Source organism: Physcomitrium patens, chromosome 5, assembly GCF_059467195.1.
Source record: "Physcomitrium patens ecotype Gransden chromosome 5, ASM5946719v1, whole genome shotgun sequence".
Taxonomy (NCBI): domain Eukaryota; kingdom Viridiplantae; phylum Streptophyta; class Bryopsida; order Funariales; family Funariaceae; genus Physcomitrium; species Physcomitrium patens.
In genome coordinates, this window is record NC_143414.1 from 6,075,499 (window position 1) to 6,089,673 (window position 14,175).

Here is a 14,175-nt window from a genome sequence, read left to right on the forward strand (position 1 = left end):
AGCTGGTTCTTTGATATTATTTGTGAAGAAGAAAGATGGATCCTTATGAATGTGTATTGATTATTATGGTCTTAATAAAATTATGGTAAAGAATCAATATCCATTGCCATTGATATCCAGATTTCTTGATCAATTTAACCAAGCAAAGATCTTTACAAAGATTGATCTACGAGGCATGTATAACTTGATACATATTAAAGGAGATGAATGGAAGATGGAATTTTGTACCAAGTAGGGACATTTTGAATACAATATCATGTCTTTTGGACTTATCAATGCTCCAACCATATTCCAATACTTAATAAATGACATATTTTGTAAGTATCTTAATGATTTTATTAAGATCTATTTAGATGATATTTTGATCTTTTTTAAGAATCCAAAAGACCACAAAATACATATCCGCCTTGTATTGGAAAAGCTATGAAGTGTTGGGCTATATGCAAAATTAGAGAAGTGTATATTTCATGCATCTTAAGTCAAATTTGTTGGATATATTATTTTCAACAAAGGCCTTTTTATAGATCCAAAGAATTTATAAGCAATCATCAATTGGACAAAGTCAAAAATTGTATGTGATGTCCAATGCTTTTTTGGATTTGTAAACTTCTATACAATTTTTGTTAAAAATTACTTTAAGTTTGTTGCTCCACTTATGCAATTGACATGTAAGAAAAAGCTGGACTAGGGCCCTGAAGCAAAGAAAGCTTTTCAAAGCTTAAAAGATGCTTTCTCAACAGTTCTAGTTTTGATACATCCAAATTTTAACAAGCCCTATTTTATGGAGATTGATGCCTCAAACTTTGCATTGGGAGCAATTTTGTCACAATCTGGAAAAGATAGCAAACTTCATCTAATTGTATTCCATTCTAAAAAATTCTCAATGACAAAAATTAATTATAAAATCTATGATGAAGAGCTACTTGTTATCGTAGATTCTTTCCAAAAATGGTGCCACTTTTTTTGAAGGCTCCTCTCATCAAGTGATTGTATATACAGATCATAAGAATCTTAAATATTTCATATCAGTCCAAGTATTGAACTATCACCAAGCACGTTGAAGTATATCTTTATTATAATTTGACTTTTGCATCACATAACAATTCAAGAGCCAACAAGGATTATCAAATGTATTATCAAGACATTCCTATTTTGAATCAAAAGAAGGTGAGGCAACATATGATCAATAATAGGCAACCTTATTAAAATCTAAGTAATTTTATCTTTAAGAAACCAATATATAAATGCTTGTGGATTTATCATTTCTTGATTAGATTTGTAAAGCCTTAAATATAGACCTTCTTGTTCTTAATATCAAACGTCTTACCAACAACCTTCCTGAAAAATCTTCTAAATTCAAGTATGAAGAAAAATTCTTGTTCTGTGAAGGACATTTCTTCATTCCTGAATGACCAGCTTGCCTGCGCATTCTTAAAATATGCCATGGCTTCCGTGCAATCGAACATTTTGGATTCAACAAGACCTTAGAACTTCTATCTATAAACTTTTAGTCACTTAAAATATAGAAAGATGTTAAGAAATTTGTATTATCATATGATACTTGTTCAAGGTCAAAGAACCCTCAAAAATAGTCATATAGACTTCTTCAACCCCTTCTTATTCCAAGACAACCATGGTCACCTATCTTTATGGATTTCATTACAGATCTCCCACCATCAAACTCATTTGACATTATCTTCATAGTTGTTGATTGATTAACCAAGATGGCATATTTTATACTTTGCAAGAAGTTAATTATTGGTGAAGAGATGGCAAGACTCTTTATTGACTATGTCTATTGTTACCACAAGTTGCTAGACGAAATTGTATTAGATTATGGACTATAATTTATATCAAGATTTTGGAAGGTACTTTTCAAGATTCCTAAGGTTGACATCAATCTTTTTTCTACCTTCCACCTCCAAACTGATGGCCAAACAGAGTGGCTCAATCAAATTCTTGAGCAATATTTGAGGTATACCATCAACTATGAATAAGACTATTGGACTTCCTACTTGTCGTTGGCAGAGTTTACATATAACAATACAATCCATGTATCTATGCAACAAATATCATTCTAATCAAACTATGATCATCATCTAAAGTTGCATATGATAGAGCCTTCAAAGTCTGTAAATCCAGTAGCAGAGGAGTTTACTATGAAGTTGGCCGAATTTCAAGCAATCATGAAGACTCATCTACAAAGGGCTCAACAACATTATAAACTACGAGCAGATGAATTGAGGAAGGAACATCCTCGATTCCAAGTTGGTGAAAAATTATGGCTTCTTCAACGTAATATAAAAATCAACAGGCCATGTGATAAATTAGACTATTAAAAGTTGGGACCATTTGTGATTTGAAAACAAATTAATTATGTAACTTATTCCTTAGACTTACCTTCATCCATAAAAATTCATCCAATCTTTCATGTTTCATTTTTGAAAAGGTATAAAAAATCGAATATATTAGGTCAAAGACAACTACCACATCCTATGGTTGAAATTAATAATCATGTTGAATTTGAAATAGAAGAGGTATTAGATTCAAGGATAAAACATGGAAGGCTTGAATATCTGGTCCATTGGTATGGATATGATATCAATAATTACACGTAAGAACTAGTTGAAAATCCTATAAATACACAAATGAAGGTTTGAAGGTTCCATCAACAATATCCATGTAAACCAAAAGTAACAAAATGAAGAATAGTAGCTTGATAAGATGGCTTCATTATAAAGATTTTTAGTTCTTAGCCTCATAAAGAAGGGGAGGAAGCAACCTTTGAAGAGGCAATTGTTGTCAAATATTTAGAATAGTATAAGTCAATAGTTTGAGTTTATAATCATAGCATATTTATATTCTTTTGGTCTTGTCTATTTTATATGATATGGATAGTAATGAAGATACTAAAATTCATGCTTAATCACAAGTAAAAGGCTTTGAATACTATCAATGGCTACAAGGGCCTATGAACCATTTATCTTGCAAAAAAAAACTAGAATATATAGCAGACACTATGCGACAGATCTTCAACTTCTTACGCATATACTAGCTTATTACAACATTGCTTCTCGGAGACCTCAAAGCTAAAAGAGGAGATGATGTCACAAACATACAACTATAAAAGGTTCCAGAAGGTACCAATAGATTTTAAGAAGGCTCTTGAAGGTTCTAAAAGGTTTTGAAAGGTTCTAGTAGATTCTAGGAGGCTTTAGATGATTTAGGAAGTTGCTTAAGAAGGATCTTACGCTTATATTTTTTTCAACTCTCATAGAAACTTATTAAAAAGCTTTGTAGGACTTAGTATATATAGGAGTCAAGGCTGAGGGAATCCTCAATCTCGGCAACTCACTTCTTGTGGTTTAGCTAGGACCTTCTTGTCTTATATCTAGTTATTATTTTAATGTCAAGTTAATTCTATTTTTTGGTCTTGAATCCTTGTCTTATATATGGTCCCTAACAGTCAACCATCTTCGAAGAGAACAAAGATCAAAATATGTAGCAAATACAATTTGTCGCATCTTGGACTTCTTCAACATATGAAGACAGCTTCTCATAGAATTCGTCTCTAGAAGGAAGGATAATGTCATAGACATACACATGTAAACCAATAATTATCTACATGATTTAGATAATATTAAATAAAAATAAATTAATTCTATAATATCTTCTGTAGAAGCTTTTTAGAAGCTTTATAGACACTGTTTTGACTTTATATGTAACTTTAATTGATTTTTTAGATTAGAGCGTAATCAATAAGTTGGCCATGTGCCACACATATTGGTAGCTTGAAGAACAAGCTAATTATGTGGCCCATACATAGAAAACTTATCTTATAAGGTAAAGCATGTGTCTTGTAAAGTCAACACATATTAGAGGTCGTATAGAACATTGCCACGTAGCTTATAGTTAGATAGTATATATAGAGGCAAGAATGAAGCCTTCTTCACTCTTGTCAATTTCTTTCTTGATTCTAGTTTAGATTTAAGAGTCTCTAATTTCCTTATCATTAGGCAATAGCCATTCCAGTTTCTTTTCAATATACATACTACTTTATTTATATTTTGTCACTTTTCTTTTAATACAAATTTCTTAAGTTTATGCATCTTCTTTCAGTTCATGTTCTTGACACTTTGTGGCTTTTGGTATGATTCTATCTATCAAAATCCTTTTCTAATGTGTGTATATACATATATATATATATATATATATATATAGATAATCAATAATAGAATGTTTATATTTTTTTTAATTGAATTAAAAGATGTAATATTTAGGTTTGAAAATACTTCATTACAAAGAAATTGAGGTTGGCTAAGATGAGCTTTAGAACTACAATGGCCAAACCAATATTGTCGTGTTATGTAAAAATGAGATTAGAAATGCAATGGACATTTGGTTGTAGAAGGGTTTAATTTTACCTTGAAGATGGATTTACAACCCAAAAAAATAACAAAGAAGGTATTTAGAAAAACCTTCCTAGCAATCTTGAACAACATAAAAAAATCATATCACATTCTATTCAACTTTAAATAAATCTTAAATAATTCTAAAAGTATTATAATTAAATTCTAAAGAATTTTTAAAGAAATTCTAAAGAAATCATAAAAATATCATAAAAAATCTAAAGAAATAAAAAGATATTATAAATTAATTATTAATATATTTTAAATTTTAATTAAATAATTCTAAATAGATTCTAATTAAATATAATAAAATATTAATAGAATTCTTTAAAAAATTTAAAAATTATAATCAAATTTTAAATAAATCCTAATCAAATCTTAAATAAACACCATAACAAATTTTAAACCTTAATAATTATTATTTTTATTATTCATCTTTAACATATATATTTTTAAGAATTTTGATTGATTATTTGATAATAAGCACACAAATTTTGAAGAAAATTAAACTTACATATCAAAAACAAATATTCATAATTGGCTTGGATGTCAATTGTCTTCCTTTTTCAACATTAATATAAACCTTTCAATATCAAAATCTTTCATTTGAACCATTAACTCGTATTCAAAATTTACATAAATATTTAAAAATAAGTTATTAATTAGTACATGGAAAATCACTCAAATCCAACAAGCAAATTGCTCAAAATTGTAGAAATATTCATTGATCCTCAAAATTCAATTTCTAAGATTCTAATTTAAATCTCAATTACTTTTGATTTGATCATCTAATAAAGCTTAAATTCAAGATACACATCTAACAAAACTATTTCCACAAGCTTTTAGAGTTTCATATGTAGATCTACTACATAAGTTACACAATTCACCAAAATTCAATTGCTTTTCTGTTCAATACAAAACAAAGTCATCACAAACAATCCTAACTTTGTAAATTTTTCTCTCAAATCTTTCTTTTTTATCATCTAAAAACTTGAAATTTATTGTAGGTACATACTTTTATATGTTAGAATCTAATTTAAACCCTTATTCAAAATTGATCCTCTTTAGATATCAATCTAAAGTTTTTTTAAGTAATTTTCGTTGAAAGCTAATCTTCACTTTTATTTTAAGGTGCCTATAATATTATTCTTTCTAACCTAATGTTTTTTGACTTGTTTATAGTCCCACAAAGTAAGTAGACACATTTTATCTATATTTTTTATTTGTTTATTTTTTTTATTAAAGGTAATATAAGTACTATTTTATTTTATTTATTTATTTATTTTTCTACCTCCATAACTTTTAGCTATGTTTCTAAAGCAATTTGCTACTATAAGTTCTTTTAAAATATAGTAATTTTCTTTATCTTTCATCCAATAGTTGTGTTATAATACAACAATGTGTTGCTTGATTTAAAGCATCAATATTTGGGGAACTTTAATGTGAAATGTATATATAATTCTCAGACATATCCTTAATATCTAATATATATTGCACTGGTATTTGATAAATATAATTGTACCAAAAGTCACATAATGATTTAATTTAGGATTGAGGTAGATTAATTTATTTTCCTAGAATTAAAACCTTGTAAATATACTTCTTTAGATAAAACATTACAATTACCAATGTTTACTATTATATTCAAAGTTAGCTTAAATGGCATATAATAATTATTAAGCATTCATATGAATCATAAATTTATCACCTAAATTTTACAAATGATTTAAGATATTAACAATTTAATTATGTATCTACATGCAATACACTTATTAGTATTTAATTGAAGTTTATTATTTTTTAATTAATTTTATTTATCTATTAAAAATTTTACCTTTATAAATAACTTAAATTTAATAAAATTATCAATCAATACTTTAAATTTTAATAATTTCTTATTTTTTTATAATATATGTCTTTTTTTTGTAATTTTCAAACTTGTATTTTATTTTTAATATTATAATATCATCTACAAAACTATTTTTTATAAAAAGTGATTTTTATATCTTGACTATTTATAATTTTGACCATTAAACTTATATAGATATAAATTTATGCATAAAATTTTTAAAAAATTAAATATAATAAAATATAGATTTTAAATCATATCAATAATTTTAAATATATATATATATATAGTAGTTAACATATCAAAAGAACACATTTTATGTATCACATTTTTATTCAATAAATCAACATAATTTGAGATATATGTATATATATAGTAGGTTTTTTTTGCAAAATTTCTAAGAGATAAAAAAAATCATAATGTGTTTTTTTAGTATATCACTACATTCTATCAATTAAAGAAGTTATTAATTTGTATTTTTTTATTTTCTAAATTATTTAATATAATGAGAAAAAAATAATATTCTACTTTTTAAAAGCCGTAATTATTGCTAAATCCTTGTACTTCAAGACTTATTCTCCAACTTCCTTAATTCTTTAAAGATATATAAAGTTCCAATCTTTAATTCATGTTCTAGAATTTCCCTCCACTTTTAATTTGGTTGTAGAAAACAAAATCAATTTCCTAACTTCACGCTCTATTTGCTATCTAACTTATGTTTAAGTCTTTTCTTTTGTTTGTTTTTTTATAAAAAACTTGTAGACAAGTATATTATGGAATTGTGCTGATTTAGAAATGATCATTATGATTCTGTTTGGTTTAGTGTTGTCATTCTTCTATCCAAAAATTAATGAACTCTTAAATATTAGATATAGAAATTTTAACAAAATTACTTTTTAATTTAATTAGTATTACAAATTTACACAATTGAATTATAAAATTGCCAAAAAATTGGCAATGAACACATGTAGTCTCTATAAATGTTTAGGTTCAAATATCAAATGTGAAAAAAATCAAATTCATTTATCTTACTTCACTTGGACTATTTTTTGGATTGGCCCCACATGTAACTAGAATAAATGTGTATGTACATACAAAATATGATTCATACATTCAAAGTTTAATTTTTTACTATAAAAAGAAAAAAACAAAATTTACACAAAATCTTGGTTTCTTCCCAAGGTTGCAAGATATCAGGGAAATTTGAGGTGTGACAACCCAATGTCTGGAAAAAAGTAAAAGGTAAAAGGTAAAAGTGTAGGCATCGATGTTGTTTTGCAAGGAAGTCAGAGAGTGTGTGTATGTGCGGTAGTGTCTGTTTGACCTTCAGATCGCACGTTGCAGAGGATTCTGGAGCTTCGGACGCCATAGCCAGGCACCCCGAATCGCCGAGCAGTAACCAGGACTGGTAACCCAAATAGAAATCTGCAGAGGAGTGAGTCGCTTCTTTCTTTTAGGTATCTGTCTGGACTTGGGTTTCTGGCGATCGTCGCTTCAGCAGTCATGAAGCTGTCAACATGGGAGCTGCCGTCGGCCATGACGTTGTTCGTCTTCGTGCTGCTCACTTACTTCTTGGTCATATCAGGGTTCGTGTACGATGTCATTGTGGAGCCGCCGGGAATTGGAAGCAAGCAGGATCCGATCACGGGAGCGGTGCAGCCCGTGGTGTTTCTTCCCGGTCGTGTGAACGGACAGTACATCATCGAGGGGCTGTCTTCTGGGTTTATGTTCGTGCTGGGCGGAGTGGGGCTGATCATGATGGACCTTGCCTGTGAGAAGGCTCAACCTCGCAATGTGCGTCTCTCGTTTATGGGAGCTGGCGTGGGCTGCGTTTTCGTCTCGTACATGATGAGCATGTTGTTCTTGCATATCAAGATCCCTTCCTACATGCGGTGATGTCGTTCGCCTCGAACATTTAGTGTTGGCTGTCCATGCTGGACGCGGTAGTAGAGAATGTGCTCTTCGTTTCTGTCAGTATTCGAGCAATTTTATGGGATCGAGTTGAGTGTGAGCTTAAACCCTAAAATGCCATATCAAGTAGCCTATGGATATGGAAACCCTATTTTTTGGGACGTTTTATATTGTAGATGAGACCCTGCAGGCGTGGTTTACGCCTGTTTCTTGCTTCCAAGCTCCAACACTTCGAGTAATAATTTTGTTCTAACATATCTTTCTTAATTGGCCGTGTCTTCACGTCTGTCATTGAGAAAGAATTGTAACTTATAAGAGCTTCGTATTCATAGCGCATATTCTACTCACTGTATCTGAGCTTCCATGCATGCGACTTAGTAGTTTTGAGAACATGACAGAGACTGCTCATAATTTCAACTTCGCTTGCAATAGTGGTATTGCAGCAATGGTTCCATCTTACCACAGTACTGCATTCTGTGTGATTGATAGAATCTTTATCTTTTGGTGTTGTAGGCTCTTCATGATGAATGCTTTTATAGAGCTGTTTTTTGCGTGAACTAAAACTGTAAGCTTTTGAGTAGTTTTATATTGTTCACTGCTATGTTGGCCCTGGTACTAGGGCAGCGCTACCTAAGTAGTTTCTGGACACGATGACTCTGGATCTTTCGGGTTTTCTACAGCAACTGAGGGACATTTTGCATTGAAACGTATAGGTTAAAGGAGAATGAAGATCCAGTAGGCATTGCTAACGATATCAAGTCTTGTAAACCGGTGATGTTCAGAGTTACGGTAGTCGGTACCAAGATACGGTTGTGTGGGCTTCCTAACAATCTCAACGATCTGAAACTTTTTAGGGTTCTTTGCAATGTTTCGTAGCCTGCTGTGATGGGCAACTATGGTGCGCACACAAGCCGCCTTGGGATGAAACGCACTTGATTTTGCATGATGCTTTGTAATGTCTGTCGATCAGTTAAGATTTACGCTCTTTTGTGCGTGACCCCTCTCTCTCACGTTCAGCCACATGGTTTTTATTTGCTTGCATATTCCATTAATGTCTGATACAGAAAAACTTTTGTAAGACTCTTCTGTTTTTCGTTGCTCAGGAATCTGGCAGATGTCATTGAAACATCATGAAATCGCTTTTTAATAATTTTGCAATTCATTGACCATTGGAGATACGAACGGTGAATTGAAAGTGATCGGTTCATGAAAACCTTGAAGTTTGCAATTAACACGACCTGCGTTCTTTGTAACTGTCTAACTAATTTTGCTCAGTGCAGTAGTTGATGCCATTTGTGCCGTTTACAGCAGTTGAAGTAGTCTTCTTCCCTTGTGAAATTGTGTGGTGGAGGCTGGTCGCATGATTATGACATATGGAACGAATTGTAGTGTATCGTTTTGCTCCCTTTTGCTTTTATTAACGCCTCTTTACATGTAGTTCTAGCGGTTAGGTAGGCGGCTCGTCAACGTTCTGATGTGTGCTTACATTTACGGAGTTTTGGATCGCAGCAAGCTATTTTCAAGCTTTTGGTTCGATTGTGGATAAGGATGCACTCAATCTGATGAAGTAGCCAACAAGCTTCATGGCAACAACAAGGGCCATTCTTCAACATTTTGAGACTTGGGAGAAAGCACGATATGTTTTTCTCCAATCTCTTGCCGAGCTTTTTTCGAAACCTCTGGTGCAGCAGTCTTCCTGATTATTATTTCACTTTCTTTTGGCAGTTGCACTCACATTGGTCAACAGTAATTGACTTTGGAAAGCAGCAACAATGAATGAGATTTGAATTTCAACCACATTTACAATATTTGAAAGCAACTAGCCGGAATTTGTAACAATTTGTCCTCTAAGGCTACTCATCATTGCATATATGAGGAAACCTCTTAGGGTAGCAAGTGTGCATGTGTGTGATCCGTGTATATAGGGGACAATTTTGACCTGAAATGGCGCTTTTACTGCTCTTATAGATGCAGAATGTTGACATCCTCATTAACGCGGGAGCAATGGAGCTGATAAGACCTTTGCTACTCGATAACGTTCGAAAAATCCAACAATTGGCTTGTGAAAATTTGAGTAAATTAGCAGCCTGGGATGACAGGCTTGCTGAATGTATGATTACGGAAGGGATACTTGTTCAATTGACCCATTCGCTGAGGTATGTCGTGGATTCATGCATAATACACACGCCAGTATAACTTTTCTATTTAGCCATTTTTTATGTTGTTTCTATAGTTACCAGATTCACTCATGACGGAAGTTTTGTTCCTCGACTTCATGTTCGTTCAGGCAGTATTGTGATTTACTTCTTACACTAAAGGATGGACAATACTTCCGTAACGTAACATTCATACTGCAGGGAAGCTCATCGGCTTAGTAGGAAAGCGACAACAAATGTGTTGAGGGCTATGTCCAAGCATTCGGCATTCTTAGCACAATCAATAGTGGATCAGGGAGGAGTTGAGCTTCTAATACCAGTGCTTTTGGAGTTCGACCCATCTGTGAAAGAAATTGCTGCAGGAACTTTGGGCAACATCGCACACCATAGTCCTGCACTGGCTCAGATCGCCGCGGATCGGGGTGCAGTAGAATCAATGGCTGGTTTGATCAATGTATGATTCGATTACGATTTCTGCATAAATTATGCTTATATTACTTCACATACACATATGTTGACATGATTGGATTTAATTGGGTTCCTTGTAATCATCAGGATGAGGACCTACCGTTAAGGCGTCAACTGTGTGCTTCATTAGCACAGATTGCAAAACATACACCTGAACTCGGCACCAAAGTGGTTGAATCTGGTGTCTTATCCCATGTATCAGCGTTTCTGGACGTTGATCAGCCTGATACTAGACTCAAAGCAGAGGTGAAATGTTACATCCCATGAACTACTATTCTGTTATTAGCAAAGTTTGATGGCAGCTGTCGATTCGCTTTACGAAAATACAAACTCGTGCATACCCTTTTGCTGATTATTGGATCTAAAACTCCATGATCTGAAGAATAAGCTCACAGGTAGCAAGTCCAATAGGTAATAACGTTGTGAAGAAACTTGAATGCAGGGATGTGCAGTTTTACATAGTGTTTCGAGGCATTCAGAATGCTTAGCTCAAGTATGGTACTAAATGTAATCTGTAATGTAAAAATAATGTGGACATCATTCTGTGATTAAATTTGACATTCTTTGATCAATAAAGGCAAACATTGAGCTTCTCTGAAGCATTGTACCAGCTGCATTGAAATGTGTGACTTGGTGAATTTGAAATATGCAGGCAGTTTTGGATACAAAGATTTTTCCAAATGTGATCTTACTGCTGAAGAACATTGAACAAATGGTTAGAAGAAATGCAGCTATGGTTATTTGTGAGGTTTGCAAACATACAAAAGATCAGGCACGATTTGTGTTAAGTGCGGGATGTGCCCCTGCTCTTGTCGACAACATATCTGATGTTCGGAGTCATGAGCGCTTGCCGGGTTTGCTCTTTGTAATCAAAATGTTGCACAGCATTTGCAGTTCATGTTTTTGAACATAAATGTATACTGACTGTTCCATTCCAACCGGATGATTGTTTTTGCGGCCACTCATTCAGAAAAGTATATAAGCAGAACAATGTGCTTCACACGTCCCAATATGTTCTAATGAAAGGTCTTAGAATACAAAAATTCAATTTACCCGATTTTCGATGAGTTCAAACTCATCATGTAGAATGTTTTGCTTGTGCAGGAATAATGGCTTTGGGACATCTAGCGTCATTTTCACCTGAACTATCGACTGCAGTGATTTCCTCGAATGCTTTGCCTCCCTTAGTCGATGTCCTTGAACACGAAGATGAGGACCATGTTAAAGGAGCGAGTGCATGGTCTCTGGGACAAATTGGAAAACACACCCCAGTGCACGCTAAAGAAGTTGCTCTCGTGGGTACAATGTTACACTTGGTAGTCTGTGCCAAAACCAAACGCACCAGTGAAGATTTGCGAAAAAAGTGCGAATTTTCGATCAAGAGTATTGTTAACCGCCTAGAATACACTCCGGCTCTCGATTCTTTGCTAAATGTAAGTGAGCGATTCTCAAACGAAAAAATATTTTATTTGCAGAGAGGTCTATTTTGCTCATCATCCATAACAATTATTTCATCATGCAGTATGCACCCTGTCATTCTTTTTTATCTGACTGATTTCTCTCTTTTAGGGTCCAATAATGCCTGAACAATGTCTGAAGCTGGTCTTAATCCAAATCGCAAAGCTAGTGCCAACCAGCGTCGAACTTCAAACTAAGCTTCTACTTTCGGGCTCCTTTGCGAGGTTGCAAGAACTCCAACTCGGAGCAGCGGAGACGATCGTGGAGTTGATAGAAAAGATTGCGAGTGTATATCCCGAAGAGATCAGGTCTTTCTATAACAAATCCAATTACAGAGTTTTTGAGTGCAAACCTAATCCGATCTATACTCTTCGTGACCCCATCCACAACATTTTTCAGAGTACTTCTCACAAGTTTCTTATTCCAGAACGATGAACATCTGAGATTCAGCTATCAAAAACTTCTTTGCTACAGATTTAGGACATTCATGTAACTGGTTCGAGATTACTTATCTTTCACTCGTTTCTTCACTTGATGTAATGACAAACTCATGGTATGAAATCGTGCTTGAGATTGGGGGCGAAGACATCAAACCAACGTTTGTTTCTTAATTTAGTCTGCTGAACCTGTTTTTGTATCAGAAGCAGTTTGATTGCACTAACCCACCAACAATGGACGTGTTCCTCACCATGAAGATGGAAGTTCATTCCTCTATAGAAAAATAAGGAACAATAAGCCCAGCAACAGATGCACTTGAATGTTTCAAGGCTTCTAACAATGTTGAAGCACCTGTGCTGTTTGAAACAAGCGACTGCCTGCCCCCCATTCATCCAGAAAACTGGCATTTACTCAATGATCTTGAATGATTTACAACAATTGAGAGGATTGCTCAAAAGATAAACTTAAATAGAAAATGGAAGTCATTGGGAGAGTGGTTCATGGTCATTCTCAAAACAATGTCATGAGCTAGGGAGAGGGTTGAAAGATAATCCTCAAATGTGATTGCTAACAATCTATGATTGTCCCATTATGGTGATATTCAAAGTCATTCCTCTAAGCAAGAAAAAGGTAACCATAGGATAGAATAATGTTGTATTTGTCAATGTTTTATTGTTATTTTTATTCCTTCTAAATGGTGTTCTATGTACTCTTTCATTTATTCTAAATTTTATTTTTGTAAAAGTAGTGTTGTATCTATACAAAAGATGGGATTATAAAAGTCATAAAGCTATATTCTAAGTGACTTAAATGCAACACAATGTGTCAAGTGATGAAGAAGTACAAGACAAAGAAGATATTTTATTAGATACAAGATTAGATTCACAATTAGGAACAAAACATACATTAGAAAAATTAAAGTTCTTTTTAAATTTTTTTATTTTATTTATACCACAAAAACTTGGTCCTATGGAATCTTTTAAACAAAATCCTAATAGATAAGAAATATCTTTAATTTTTTTTTTTTTTTTTTTTTTTTTATAAAATCCACTAAAAGATTATAGAAGGTCTTTGATTGTTGTAGAAAGCTATAAAAGTTTCACAAAAATCCATGGAAGATTTTAGAAGGCTTTTAGAGAACTCTAAATATCCAAAATCATAGTATACTCAATTAATATATTTTAGAAAGTTTTTAGAGAATTCTAAAGATCCAAAAAGATAGTACATTCAACTAAAAGTTTTTAGAAGATTTTAAATAATTCTAAAAAGTACTTAAAGCAAAAATTTGTTGTATATTTATGAAACCAAGAGTAATAGATGTAGAATAAAAATAATGATGAAGAAAGCTTTGTTGTAAATTTTTAGCAAAGTGAATTAATATAAATTTGAATGAAATAATCTAGCATTTTTGAAGCATAGCAAATTGATTTTCAATAAAAAGATCTTATCAAGTATCAAAATTTACTTATTTACTAATACTATATTT

General features: G+C 32.5%; 2 protein-coding genes across 13 annotated transcripts; both read left to right on the forward strand.

Moving 5' to 3' along the window:
• Positions 1–7,546: 7,546 nt before the first annotated feature.
• Positions 7,547–8,516, forward strand: LOC112282004 (uncharacterized). The gene has a single exon (XM_024519093.2). The coding sequence runs from the start codon at positions 7,762–7,764 to the stop codon at positions 8,152–8,154; it is 393 nt and encodes a 130-aa protein (XP_024374861.1). The 5' UTR covers positions 7,547–7,761; the 3' UTR covers positions 8,155–8,516.
• A 141-nt stretch (positions 8,517–8,657) lies between these two features.
• LOC112282003 (uncharacterized) lies at positions 8,658–13,299 on the forward strand. 12 transcript variants are annotated; one of them, XM_073533872.2, is made up of 11 exons: positions 8,658–9,138; positions 9,273–9,418; positions 9,679–9,851; positions 10,138–10,325; positions 10,527–10,779; positions 10,881–11,039; positions 11,236–11,286; positions 11,446–11,647; positions 11,898–12,226; positions 12,363–12,559; positions 12,893–13,299. In XM_073533872.2, exons 3-11 carry the CDS (start codon positions 9,753–9,755, stop codon positions 12,942–12,944), a joined length of 1,530 nt encoding a protein of 509 aa, XP_073389973.1. In that variant the 5' UTR covers positions 8,658–9,138; positions 9,273–9,418; positions 9,679–9,752; the 3' UTR covers positions 12,945–13,299. The 12 variants fall into 12 exon arrangements, with proteins under 12 accessions (XP_073389973.1, XP_090106465.1, XP_024374852.1 ...); XM_090250339.1 differs by having other exon boundaries at positions 12,899–13,299; XM_024519084.3 differs by lacking the exon at positions 12,893–13,299 and having other exon boundaries at positions 8,658–9,158; positions 12,363–12,862.
• The last annotated feature ends 876 nt before the right edge of the window (positions 13,300–14,175 follow it).

Excerpts from the sequence above, each read along its gene's own strand:
- LOC112282004 (XM_024519093.2), top strand. The coding sequence starts at position 7,762 with ATGAAGCTGTCAACATGGGAGCTGCCGTCGGCCATGACGTTGTTCGTC.
- LOC112282003 (XM_024519084.3), top strand. The coding sequence starts at position 9,753 with ATGGCAACAACAAGGGCCATTCTTCAACATTTTGAGACTTGGGAGAAA. Across the intron at positions 10,326-10,526 it reads CAATTGACCCATTCGCTGAG|GGAAGCTCATCGGCTTAGTA; the intron begins GTATGTCGTGGA and ends TTCATACTGCAG. Across the intron at positions 11,040-11,235 it reads ATACTAGACTCAAAGCAGAG|GGATGTGCAGTTTTACATAG; the intron begins GTGAAATGTTAC and ends ACTTGAATGCAG.